The sequence below is a fragment of the Helicoverpa zea genome, chromosome 25, assembly GCF_022581195.2.
Source record: "Helicoverpa zea isolate HzStark_Cry1AcR chromosome 25, ilHelZeax1.1, whole genome shotgun sequence".
Classification (NCBI taxonomy): Eukaryota; Metazoa; Arthropoda; class Insecta; order Lepidoptera; family Noctuidae; genus Helicoverpa; species Helicoverpa zea.
Genome location: NC_061476.1, coordinates 8,535,659 through 8,548,818, shown reverse-complemented (window position 1 = coordinate 8,548,818; position 13,160 = coordinate 8,535,659). Strand labels below are relative to the sequence as shown.

General features: G+C 37.4%; 2 protein-coding genes across 3 annotated transcripts in view; one reads left to right on the top strand and one right to left on the bottom strand.

Moving 5' to 3' along the window:
* Nucleotides 1-5,215: 5,215 nt before the first annotated feature.
* On the bottom strand, nt 5,216-7,856 carry LOC124642754 (probable small nuclear ribonucleoprotein G). Its single transcript, XM_047181388.1, has 3 exons — nt 7,687-7,856; nt 7,205-7,352; nt 5,216-5,514 (listed from the first exon to the last, which is right to left on the bottom strand). Exons 1-3 carry the CDS (start codon nt 7,716-7,718, stop codon nt 5,464-5,466), a joined length of 231 nt encoding a protein of 76 aa, XP_047037344.1. The 5' UTR covers nt 7,719-7,856; the 3' UTR covers nt 5,216-5,463.
* Nucleotides 7,857-8,538: 682 nt separating this feature from the next.
* Nucleotides 8,539-13,160, top strand: part of LOC124642738 (transcription factor EB) — a 121,923-nt gene continuing 117,301 nt past the window's right edge. The window contains exon 1 of one of the 2 annotated variants that reach the window (XM_047181350.1): nt 8,539-8,905. In XM_047181350.1, coding sequence (XP_047037306.1) covers nt 8,745-8,905 — 161 coding nt within the window. In that variant the 5' untranslated portion in view covers nt 8,539-8,744. The remainder of the gene's footprint in view (nt 8,906-13,160) is intronic. The other variant, XM_047181351.1, reaches the window with a different exon arrangement.

Sequence of the window (13,160 nt, the reverse complement as noted above, 5' to 3'; positions counted from 1 at the left end):
TTATGTCTGTGCCTTTCACACAAATCGGTTCATTAGTTTAGGAGTGAAGAAAAGACAGACAGACAGATACCTACTTTCACATTTATAATTTTAGTTAGGATGAAGGTTATCATCGGCATCATTCGTAGGTACAGTACAATCCACCTATAGACGGTAAACTATCTACATAATTAGGGTACCTAGGTAATCAGAACACTTTATCATTCAATCAAATTGGTTGCAAATTGCATAAAAAACATTATTATGTTCATTGATTTCTAATCATTACTTGCAAATGTCATTAGTATAGACAAAGCAATTATGTAAATACCTAACTATTTTTAATGAAATAAAAAATTAAAATCTAAAAATTGATTGTTTTAACTAATGTACAATTTTCCTTACCTACTCGTTAAATAGTAATGCGGGAATGCAATTACTCAATTAAGTGAAATGCACAAACATTTAACAAACTTATTACTATAACTACAATTGATAGATGTTTATAATTTATTAAACATCAACCAATTAAAGACATGGGTTTTTGCCCTGACGGATTTCAAAAACCGATCTATCTAACATTTTGCGGTTACAGATTGAATTTTGAAATTATCTTCATATAAATTACTAGCTTTTGCCCGCGACTTCGTTCGCGTGGAATAGTGACTTCCGGCAGATATCTGTACTTACTAAGTACATAGATGGCGCTATATGTCCGGAATAAATATTTTTTATTATTTTTGTAATTGAAACTATCCTATGTCCTTTCTCAAGTTCCAACCTATGTCTGTACCAAATTTGATACAAATCGGTTCAGTAGTTTAGGCGTGAAGAAAACACAGACAGACACAGACAGAAAGACAGTTACTTTCACGTTTATAATATTTTTTTGGATTAGGATATCAAACCTGTAGGTAATCGTAAAGCAATCGACGGATCGGTTATTGAAATCCGCAGATAGTCAGGTAACTAACCCACGTGATAGCAATCAAAAACACATTATTCCGAATCTAATTGTAAATGTTCCCAGAAACATCGTAAAGTTAAATATCGGCCCAATCAGCACTTATCAGTTATAAATTAACTAAGTTTATTTGTTGGGAACCGTGAATAATTGTTGTTTATGTATTTCTGCAGTGTTTAAATTAGCAAGTCGCCTAAATAAAGTTCACGAAACAACGCTCGCCGCATCATTATGTATCGAACCTTGGCAGGGAATTGGGAACTAAAATGACTAAATTCCTGGTAAGAAATGTTATTATTAAAAAGAAACTATTAACGATGAGTAAGATAGTGATATAGGTACTGGCACTCGGCTACATCCAGTTAGACTGGAAGCGGACCCCGAAGGAATCGAAAAATATTTTAAAATACAAAAAGCATCTACGCTTAGTTATTTACCTACCTTCTTCCAAAATTAGAATCTCATTTTAATATTTTCTTTTAACTCTATATACCTAACTTAATTTATTTACTTTACTTAATTTAATATAGCTTAATTTATTTGTTTCACAATCATACTTTCAGTTCTTCCTCTTGGCTCTTGGCACAGCAGTGATAGGTCGACCAAACGAGGAATCCATTAATGATCTCAAAGGAATTGTGTATCTAGACGGAAGTGGTAAACGTATTGCTAGATCAACAAATGATATCAATAACTATTCTAACGCAAGAAGAAAAGCTGATACTCCTACTTCTTCAGTTAAGCCTATCGAAAAACCCCCTTCAGACACATATCCAATTGCTACAGCTGATGAAATAGATCCAAATAAAAAATATGCAGTTGCTAGATTTCATAGTCCAGCATCACACAGACGAGACAGAGCTTCTGGATTGGATGGACCAAATAGAGTGCATGCGGATAGAATCAGTAACATTGATAAAAAAACCCACCGTAACTTAAATGACGTCAGAAGCCTGAAAAATAATTTACATAAAATATTTACTGGAATTGATACTTTTAGCCACGGAAAGTTACCTAAAAAAACATCTCTTGATGATTTAGAATCAGTAGTGAGAGAAGGTCAGAATCAAGATGCTCAGAATAATAGTGTTTCCGTTATCGATTTGGATAATGTTAACAAAAGCGCGACTGATATGCTGCCTGAGGAGACCGAGGGTGTAGATATGGTCCAACGTTATCAAATCCCGCTGTCAGAATCAACCAGTGCCAGTCACTGTCACTGCGGCACTATTAATGGGCGTCGCACATGCACTTGTGCCCATCAACACGACAGTATTTGTGACGATATTTGTGCACGTTTAGAATTAATGGATAATGTTGGTCATTATACAAATCATGTAAACTTCGCTCATGTCGCTACTATATATAAAAGTGTAAACGGAAAACCACCCGCCGGCGACTTCGATAATTTAGCAACTCTATATAAAGGTGTGAACGGACAACCACCCGCCGGCGACTTCGATAATTTAGCAACTCTATATAAAGGCGTAAACGGACAACCAGCCGCCGGCGACTTCGATAATTTAGCAACTCTATATAAAGGCGTAAACGGACAACCAGCCGCCGGCGACTTCGATAATTTAGCAACTCTATATAAAGGCGTAAACGGACAACCACCCGCCCGCGACTTCGATAATTTAGCAACTATACATAAAGGTGTAAACGGACAACCACCCGTCAGCGACTTCGATAATTTAGTAACTATATTTAAAGGCATACACGAACAGCCACCCGCCGGCCACTTCGATAATTTAGCAACTATATATAAAGGTGCAAACGGACAACCACCCGTCAGCGACTTCGATAATTTAGTAACTATATTTAAAAGCATACACGAACAGCCACCCGCCGGCGACTTCGATAATTTAGAAACTCTATATAAAGGCGTAAACGGACAAGCACCCGCCGGCGACTTCGATAATTTAGCAACTATACATAAAGGTGTAAACGGACAACCACCCGTCAGCGACTTAGATAATTTACTAACTATATTTAAAGGAGTAAAAGCTCAGCCACCCGCCGGCGACTTCGATAATTCAGGAACTATATATAAAGGTGTAAACGGACAACCAACCGTCAGCGAATTCGATACTTTAGTAACTATATTTAAAGGTGTAAACGGTCAGCCACCCGTCAGCGACTTCGATAATTCAGCAACTATATATAAAGGTGTAAACGGACAACCAACCGACAGCGACTTCGAAAATTTTGTTACTATATTTAAAGGTATAAACGGACAGCCACCCGCCGGCGACTTCGATAATTCAGCAACTATATATAAAGGTGTAAACGGACAACCACCCGTCAGCAACTTCGATACTTTAGTTACTATATTTAAAGGTGTAAACGGACAGCCACCCGTCAGTGACTTCGATAATTTAGCAACTATATACAAAGGTGTAAACGGACAACCACCCGTCAGCGACTTCGATAATTTAGTAACTATATATAAAGGTGTAAACGGACAGCCACCGGCCGGCAACTTTGCTGAGGTAGCAACTATATTTAAAGGGGTTAACGAACAACCACCCGTCGGCTACTTCAATCCACCCACCAGTAACTTCGAATCCATATTTCAAGCCGTTGCAGAAAAACCCAGGGCTATATACTACACAACCCCAACACCAACGAAGTTATATACCATCCAAAATTATCCTTCAAATAAACTTAACTGCAACTGCCACCGCTGCGGCTGTTGTAATTGTGCTTGCAAATCTTATACTCAGAATTTCGATAACGAAGATATGGAAAACGATGAAAATTCTGGAAGCTATGAAGATCCTGTAGTTTATGTACTTGGAGACACAAAGGGTTTACAGCAAGAACACATAAGGGATAAGTTCCAAAGTCTAGGGTGGAATGGAATGTTTGAAGCAAGCGGAGGACTCGGGCCCTATGTCCCTGGGTCACCCGACTCCAACATAGGAGCGTATTCCTCAAGATTCGACACTAATTCTGAGCAAGAGAGCAATGACGTGTTAGGTGTGGGCAGCGAGAGTCGCTATCCAGGTTTCGGTCCATTTAAGTTAGCTTCACTTATGAAGTCGAGTTTCGACCACGATGGAGGGAGCGGCAGCAGTGGCCATATGTATAGCAGCGGTAGTTACAAAGACCTATTCGCAAAATTATTTGCGAACCCTCATAATAGTGAAAAAGTTTTCACAAAACATGTGTCACAAGTTGATGACATTTAATAGAATAACAATGTTGATTAGAATAAGTGACCAATTACTAATACATATACCTAATGTTTTTCTTAATGGTGTTTTGTTTTCATTAATTCTAATCCAGTTGGTGAAACAACAATGACAACAACTCTATTTGAATTCTGTTGTATTATTTTACAATATCATCATCATCATCATCATCATCATCAGCCTATCGCAGTCCACTGCTGGACATAGGCCTCTCCAAGTGCACGCCACTGAGATCTATTTTCGGCTTCTCGCATCCAGCTCCTGCCAGCCGTCTTGCGCAAGTCATCACTCCACCGTGCCTGAGGACGTCCTACACTACGTTTGCCGAGGCGTGGTCTCCACTCTAGAACTCGTTTACCCCAACGGTTATCGGTTCTTCGGCTAATATGGCCAGCCCACTGCCACTTCAGCTTGCTGATTCGGTAGGCTATGTCGATGACCTTGGTTCTCTGACGGTTTACCTCATTTCTGATGCGATCCCTCAGAGAAACGCCGAGCATAGCTCTTTCCATAGCCCGCTGAGCGACTTTGAACTTGTGGACCAGCCGTACCGTCAGTGTCCACGTTTCGGCTCCGTAAGTCATGACAGGTAGGACGCACTGATTGAAGACTTTTGTCTTTAGGCACTGTGGGATCGACGATGTTAGGACTCGACGTAGCTTCCCAAATGCAGCCCAACCCAACTGAATTCTCCTATTCACCTCGTCCTCAAAGTTGTTTCTACCTAACTGCAATGTCTGCCCGAGGTATACATATTTCCGAACAACTTCGAGAACGGCGCCGTGTATCGCAATCGGTTCCGGTAGAACATGTTCATTGAACATGACCTTGGTTTTGTCCAAGTTCATCCGTAGGCCGATGCGTAGAGAAGATTCAGCCAGGTCGTTCAGCATCTGTTGTAGGTCCTGCAGCGTTTCCGCCACAACAATACAATATAATAAATAGGTAAATTTAATATTTAGGGGCCACTTTCATCCAAAAAAATAATTTGTTTGTTGTTGCCATTTAAGAAAATAGTTGACATCTTACATTACTTATACCACTTCCAGGCAGTTGATTAAAACTATAAAGTGAATAGGTTTTACTATATTTTTATTCTCACCCTTGACCCTGATACAAAACTGAAATTAACATTATCTTCTGTATACAAAATTATAATGAATACTGTGCTATTATATTGGCTCTGTAAAGTGGAACATGTAAAATTTTATTTAATTTTCTAGTGTTGTGTTACTTTTAGAACTTAATTTTACACTCCTTGGAAATTATTTCTTTTCTCACACATTTTCCTATGATAACTTAAATTAAGGAATGAAACTATTACTATATTCTATCTAGTGACTCTAACATTACAATGCTGTTTCCTCTGATGACCTGAAAATAAAGAGAAATAAAGATTATTATTTAAGTTATTCTTGCAATTAATATGTAACACTCAAACAGAGATGATATTAATAGGCACTTAGATGAGAGGCCTTAGTGACTAACAATCAACTCATTTTTTCATTTGTGATAAATGCATGAGGTAGGCTTCTAGTCTATACACAGCCCAACAAAAAACTGGAGACTGAGGAAAATACAAAAACAGTCTCTGTACCTAGGTTTTCACATTGCTGGATTTTCCTACATTACCAATAGGCATGGCAAATAAATAAAAACAGGCTAAGTGCGAGTCGGACTCGCGCATGAAGGGTTCCGTACCATTATTTCGAAAACAGACAAAAAACTCGTGTTTGTTGTATGGGAGCCCCCTAAAATATTTATTTTATTCTAGTTTTGAGTATTGTAATAGCAGCAACAAAAATACATCATCTGTGAAAATTTCAACTATCTAACAGTCACGGTTCATGAGATACAGCCTGGTAGCAGATAGATGGATGGACGGACAGAGGAGAGAAAACAATAGGGTCCCATTTTACCCTTTTGGGTATGGAGGACACATTTTTTCTTTAATCTCACAAACAAATAATAACAAACTAAATGCAACACAATTGAGTATTGCGTTATGTCACTTTTAATACACTCTCAATCTTTGTTGCACACTTATTATATGAATCAATGCATTTTGTAATTAGAGCAGTGGTAAGTAGGTGTATAAGTTATGACTATAGCTTAAAATGCGGCTTCACCTACATTTAGAGAGGAGAGACCGGAGAGAAAACCTCAAAACAAAGTCAAATGCATCACCGAATCAAAAACATAGCTTTGACCAATGAGAAGTACATAGTTTACAACTAACTTTAGCCACAGGTGCATGGGCACAGCCTTCATCATAGTGGCTACACAGTTTTAACTGAAGATAAGAGGATACAACTAGACATGGGAAAAACGTATCATTGAAAAGAAAAGATTGATATGTATCTTTTGATCACTGGGATATGTATCACTCTTTTGTATCTTTATATCCTTTCGTATCCGCGAGTGACATTGTACTGTTGCTCAGAGTGACTCGCTTCGTTCAATTCAATCCAATGTATCACTTAATCAGTATGAACTAAGAGTGATAGATTCGTTTAGGATAGATAGATTCGTATATCAGTTTATAATATTTTTAAGTTTTTTTTTTTTAAGTTTTTATTTTTCATTTTAAATTTAAGTTTACGATTTATGTAATTGGCTGTTAAAGCCGTGTAAATCGAATAAATAAATAAAAATAATGGTCAAACACTTATACTCGGTATCGAGAAAGTGAGACAGACAGAGCATTCTAAGTAAGGAAGTGCGAAAGAGATGTCTGGACTTTCCGATGAGAAACCGTGACGCGAGCCGCTCAACGCTGTGTGTGCGAGTGCAACACAGATACAAACGGACGACGATTGAATGACTTGTTAAAGATACACTGATACATTCGGATTTGAACTGATACAAAGAGTGAGTGATCAGAACGGAAAGATACATATCTTTTTTATCTATCACTCCTGAGTTACCCATCTCTAGATACAACTACATTCAACATATGGCCTGTTACATCTAGTTGTAACCGGTTAAACCTGGATGAAGCCGCACTGCAGGCCTTACCAGACTATAAACTTCTAAATAGACAAATTTTCATTAGGATACACACCACCATGCCAATGTTGTTGCGCTGGCCATCTTTGCATTCCTCAACTGACTCGTCCAGCACAAGGTTCATGAAGGGATCAAATCCCCGGAGGACCCCGGTCACAGCACGACCAGCGTTCAGCTTGATAGACAACTTCTTGTCCATGAACCTGAAATATTGGTACACTTAATAAATACTTTTTGAGTTGAAGGTACAATAATGTTGTAAACAATTGTTAAAACTGAACTTTTTTTTGTAGTTTCTCATCACAACTGCATGAAGTTTGTTTTGAAAATATTACACAAAAAAGATACGAGGTACATATCGGTATATGTAAACTTAATGTAACTAAATAAATGTACAAGAAAATTCACATTAGACGGACACACAGATATTCTTTCAAAGAAACAGAACTTGAAAGTTTTGTTTAGGTTAACAATGGCGCGCATGGGACGCTATTAGTGAATAGCAATTTTATCACGAAATAGGATGGAGTGACTTACTTTTTCAATTCCGGAGGGTGAGCTTTCGACATTTTTACTATTTTCTATTGAAATAAACACTAAATAGTAGTGCCTTTTATTGAATTTTGCGTCCGGCAAATCAAATTATTTATTGTTTCAGAAATTGAAATTTCGGCTTGTTGCACGGTTGACAATGACAAGCAAGATAGAGTTTTGGGTTGCTATACGAAATAAAGACGACAAAAATATTTCTGCTTTGAGAAAGACGGAAAATTATTAAGTCTTTTTTAAATTAATTCACCCTTTAAATCTCGATGCTTTAAATCTTTTGTTTTAGAACTACAGCATAGCGTATATTTACAAGAAATTAAGCCAGTGACGGATGGCACCAGAGTAGTAACAAAAAAAAGACCTAATACCTAAATTAAAAGGAAAAACATTTTTTTTTGAATCTCAAAAGTATCCGCAAATTTTTAAGAATTAAAAAACTGTTATATTTATTTCCGGGTATTTTATATAAAAATACATTAAAAAGAATACCTATATAATATTATAAAACAGTTTTCGAACACACCTTTATTCAGGTGGTTTCTATGTTGCCGTAGCTAAATATTACAAGACTACAACAAATATTCTTTTGTATTTTTCTTTTTAATATTACATGAAACATGTTTATAAAATAACAATTATTTCAAAAGATTTAATCTTAAACAGAAAATTGCTTATTTTAGTTTGAAATAATACGAATTATTACTATATATTGTCTATTGATAAAACATTATTGCCATCAAAGAAAAAGTATTTGCAAATGCTACCCTATTTATTATCAGAGAGCACAAAATTCGAAGTTATTCAACGTTTTCAAATGACAATTTTAATTTGGTAGAGTTATAGTCATTCTTTTTATCACATTCACACGTCAAAATAATGGCCAAAATACAATAGCAACAAGTCGACAGCTGGGAGGATGGATGCTGTTGTGATTTTCATCGAATACTCTAATAAATAGTCAGTTCAGGTTATGACTATGAGATTTTAGCGTATCGTAGTTCTGCGTGTTATTAGTGAAAGTTGGTGTTTGTGTTTTACGTTCAAAAATGGATGAATCCGGGATCGACATGGGATTCGATCTCGCAACATTTCTCACGAAAGATTTTAGTGTTGACCAAAAAGTGTTGGAAGAGATGACTGCTGCTCAGCAACACCAGGACTTCATGTTCTACGAGCTCAAGTCGAAAGCAGTGCCGATAACAGAGAGGTGAGCGCTATTTTTTATAAACACGTCTATCATCTATTCGGCGGCGCGTTACGGCGAATGTCTACATTACGAATATTTTTAGCTCATCATGAGGAACAATTTCACCGTAGTTCGAACGCCCGCGACCCTGAAAGCTGGACTTGGCAAAGCCCCAGTTTCACCTCTTGTTTATCTTTGGTCTACACAGTTTTGCAAACATTCCATCGTCGGATATAATGTGTGCAAAACGTAACTTATGCTTTATTTAGCATTATATAAAAGAAGAGGTAAACACGTGATGTCTATTTTTCCATTAAGATTCCGATAAGTCTCGGAAATGTTCAATTTTCCCGCCGTTTTCGGGTACCTACAGGAAAAATATTTCTATTGAGAGGCAGGTAGGACTCGGAAATACAAGATTTTGAAGTATATTTGAAGCATGTAGACTTGTAACTTACTTTCAAATGTGACCTCCTTTGCGTATCGCAAAACGGCTGTCTATGACAACTGTTGGTCACCTAACACGTCTTTTTCTTAGATGGACACCATTACCATTAGGTTTTCTAATTTCCATTTACGATGCTACCTACTTACCTATCTACTTTTCAAACAAATTGCCTACCTATTACCGGGACTTTTTTCGTATCGAAGTTAATCCGTGTTTGTGTTAATGCTATACAGTGAATAAAACTCTCATTTACCTACTGTCAAAAACTTTATTATATAGGCTAAACAATTTTCCGACCTCCGGAAACGGCGCACGTCAGAATTGGGTCATTTATTTTTATTTTCGTGTGCACCATTTAGGTACCTATTTATTGTTTATCGATTTTGATGATAAGTGGGGACCTACTTCATTTGATTTGTTATAATTTCTTAGTTAATTTTTATAGGTACTTAAATTAAATTCAATGATAGGAGGTGTTATAATAAACTTCATCGAAACCGCCCCTTTAACTTCACACGTCATCGAAGATACAGAGAAAGAAAAGAGATACCTAAAGAGGCAACCGTTTCTGAACGTGTTTGTTAGGATACTTCTAAACCGGGTGCTGAAAGTAGTTCCCTCGGGAAGCGGTTGAAACCGCTGGCAATAATTAATAAAATCAACAAAACCATTTGTTCAAGTAAAAAAAAGAACACTTCAATACGTCAATATTACCAAAAGAAGATGAGACCGGTATCTCTTAACTTCCTTGAGAAAAACACCTCAGCGAATGAAAACACGTTGACTCGATTAAAAATGTTATTATTCGCGAAAATGCTGCCATCACAGCGTACTAGAGTATTAATTTCACCTAATCAATAATTGCATGAGAGTTTCGAAGTTCCTCCCAATGTATAATACCGGAATTCGATAAATGGATTCGGACGGAGGAACTACAAAAAAGTTCTTGCCGCCATCATCGCCAATTCACCCTGAGCACCAAATACTGGAAGGTTTTTCTTGCTCCATGGAGAACAAAATAACTAGCGGAGATGTCAATAGCGTAAAATCTCATAAGAAAGTAGCGAACCAAAATACGGTTGTAAGAGGATCGAGGAACAATACGTCTCCGATCTTATATTACACCTTTTGAATCTGCTCATTTTTGTAATAAGTACCAAAAATCGTTGACAGATGTCTCAAAGTACCCGAACACCTCTTGAATTTACTTACTCGTAACTTATCGGCTTTGTATGTGGTGTAATTTGCTTAATATGTTAACTACCATAATATATTTTATCTTCAAGACACACTGGCATGTGAGATAATTGCTAATTTCTCGTAACTTGCAAGACAGCATTTATTTTTTATCCAAGAGCGCTTCTCAAGTATATGAACTTGCTTCTACAGTTCAATTTCTCCATGAACCTGAATGGCGTTTGTAACCTGTTGGGGACTTTATTGCGCCACTTCTTCCTAGCAAAAACACATAGGAAGTGGTGAAGGGCGTTTTCGTGGCATATCTTTATGGATGCCTTTTCTTGATCGTAATAAATGAAGAAATAAGGGTTTGATTCATTGAAGATACCTCGGCATACTTCGCTTTATCTCCTAAGGCTAGGTTTTCGTCCCGAGTCCGCACTGCAACCTTTTTAAAACGTCTATGTCAAAATATTCGAAGCATTCCTCAATTTTCTATTTTATCATCACCATAAAATAAACACATTTCATCAAATAATAGTGTACTCTTATCTCCCAAACGACTCTTATCTACCATTTTGATTTTAGACTAATTTTATCTATAATAGAATATAATTTGCAATGTTCTGCAAAATGTATTTAATTATATTTTCATTCAAGTTTGAGGATTTATTTACGTCATTTCACGTGTTTAATATCATATTCCTAATATTTTTAATAACGTACAAAGACAAGGTATTATTTCCCCTCTGAGTTTGTTTTGTGAGTAATCCTATACAGTATACGCTACCGCAATACTTTGTGGTGATGTTTACATAAAAGATAATAAAATACTTTATTTGGAATATATCTAATGTCACCAAACAAGTGATGAGACGCTTCACTGATAAACAAGTCAGTAAGTAGCAAATGTCGTAAAAGAAACACATGAATAATGGTTCAGAAAGAAAAAAAATGCATAAAATAATCTTAGTTTTTCGTCTTAGTGTAAAAAGCGGCAGCGGCTAAGTAGCTGGGGGCATGCAATTCCGGTAAAATAAAAATTACCGGTAAAAATTCGGTAATTAAAATATTTTTACGGTAATATTTTAACGGTAATTTTTGTATTTTTTTAAAATGTGATATTATATCAATAAGATTGGGTAGTCTAAAAGCAAAAAATAATTAAAAATACAAGGTATAAAGGTGTAAACATTTTTTGTGACATGGGCCGTAAAAAAAACATGTCAGTACCATCCGTACGCGATGTCATCGACAAAATGCAAGAGAAACGGCTGCTATGGTTTGGCCATGTAAAAAGGAGACCACCTGAATACATTGCCAATGTTGTGTACTCAATCTCAATATACCCGGTCAAAGGCGCAGAGGCAGGCCGAAACGGTGGTGGTTGAGTGTCGTAATAAATGACATGAAAATCTACGAACTCGAAGAGGACGATGTCCTGGATAGAGCGAAGTGGAAGAAGATACGGAAAGCGGACCCCGTCACAAGACGGGATAAACGCTAAGAATTACCGTGAAAAAAAAAACATTTTTTTCATTGAAGTGAAAGCCCTTTTTTAACCGACTTCCCAAAAAGGAGGAGGTTATCAATTCAGCCGGTATGTTTTTTTTTTTTTTTTTCTATGTATGTACATCGATTACTCCGAGGTTTATAGACCGATTTACGTGATTCTTTTTTTGTTCGACTCGGAATAGCTGCCAGTTGGTCCCATAGTCATCAGGTCAGGATCTGATGATGGAAACCCTGAGAAATCGAGGGCAACCTTCGAAAGTTGTAGGCATACATGGGGTAAAAACTTGACACTCAGGTGTACGCCTAAAAGCACTATTCAACTGTGAAGATTTGGAGCTGATCTGATGATGCAAACCAGAGAGGGTCGAGGGAACTCGACAACTGAATATGTAAACTACCTCGTGTTTGGGCTTAAATTATTTGTATTGACAAGACCTTTGCAACAGTGAAGGTTTGGAGCTGACCTGATGATGGAGACCAGAGAAAGTAAGTCGAGGGAACTCGACAACTGAATATGTAAAATACCTCGTATTTGGACTTATATTCTTTGTATTGATGAGAACTTCTCACTTGTATGGATAGTGACAACTATTCGTATCACTGAAAAGCTTTAAATAAAAAACTTTTTTACAAAAAATTAAACCGACTTCCCAAAACACTAAAAAGCAAAAAAAAAAACTATTTTTAGGTGCATCGGCCTAGAAGTCGGTGGCAAAATTAACTTAGTAACATCCATTAGACACCGACTTCTAGGCCGATGCACCTAAAATAGTTTTTTTTTTTTGCTTTTTAGTGTTTTGGGAAGTCGGTTTTTATGGTAAATCGTAGGCATTTTATGGACCAGGGTCGCGGGGACTCTTTCGAAGAATCCCGCAGCCCCAGCAGGCTTTGGCCCTGCGCGTGGAACAACTCGGGCCGCCGACACGGGTCTGTTGTCCATGCAGACGGAGGAACGATGAGCCACCCGAACTCACCGTCCACAGACCGACGCCTACGGTGGCCGGGAGTCGTCTCTCGACACTCGGCGCCCGTTCAGGTGCGAACTCGCAGGCGCTCCACCGTCTCCTTCTCGAGCTGACTGAGAGAGACTGAGAATGACTGTTTCGCAGAAGGAGGCGACGGCTTCCTATTCCC

Bases quoted from the DNA above. Each gene is read 5' to 3' on its own strand.
- LOC124642754 (XM_047181388.1), bottom strand. From the start codon at position 7,718: ATGTCGAAAGCTCACCCTCCGGAATTGAAAAA. The intron at 7,353-7,686 runs GTAAGTCACTCC...CCAATATTTCAG, and splicing joins CACCCTCCGGAATTGAAAAA to GTTCATGGACAAGAAGTTGT. The intron at 5,515-7,204 runs GTGTGTATCCTA...CTTTATTTTCAG, and splicing joins GCAACAACATTGGCATGGTG to GTCATCAGAGGAAACAGCAT.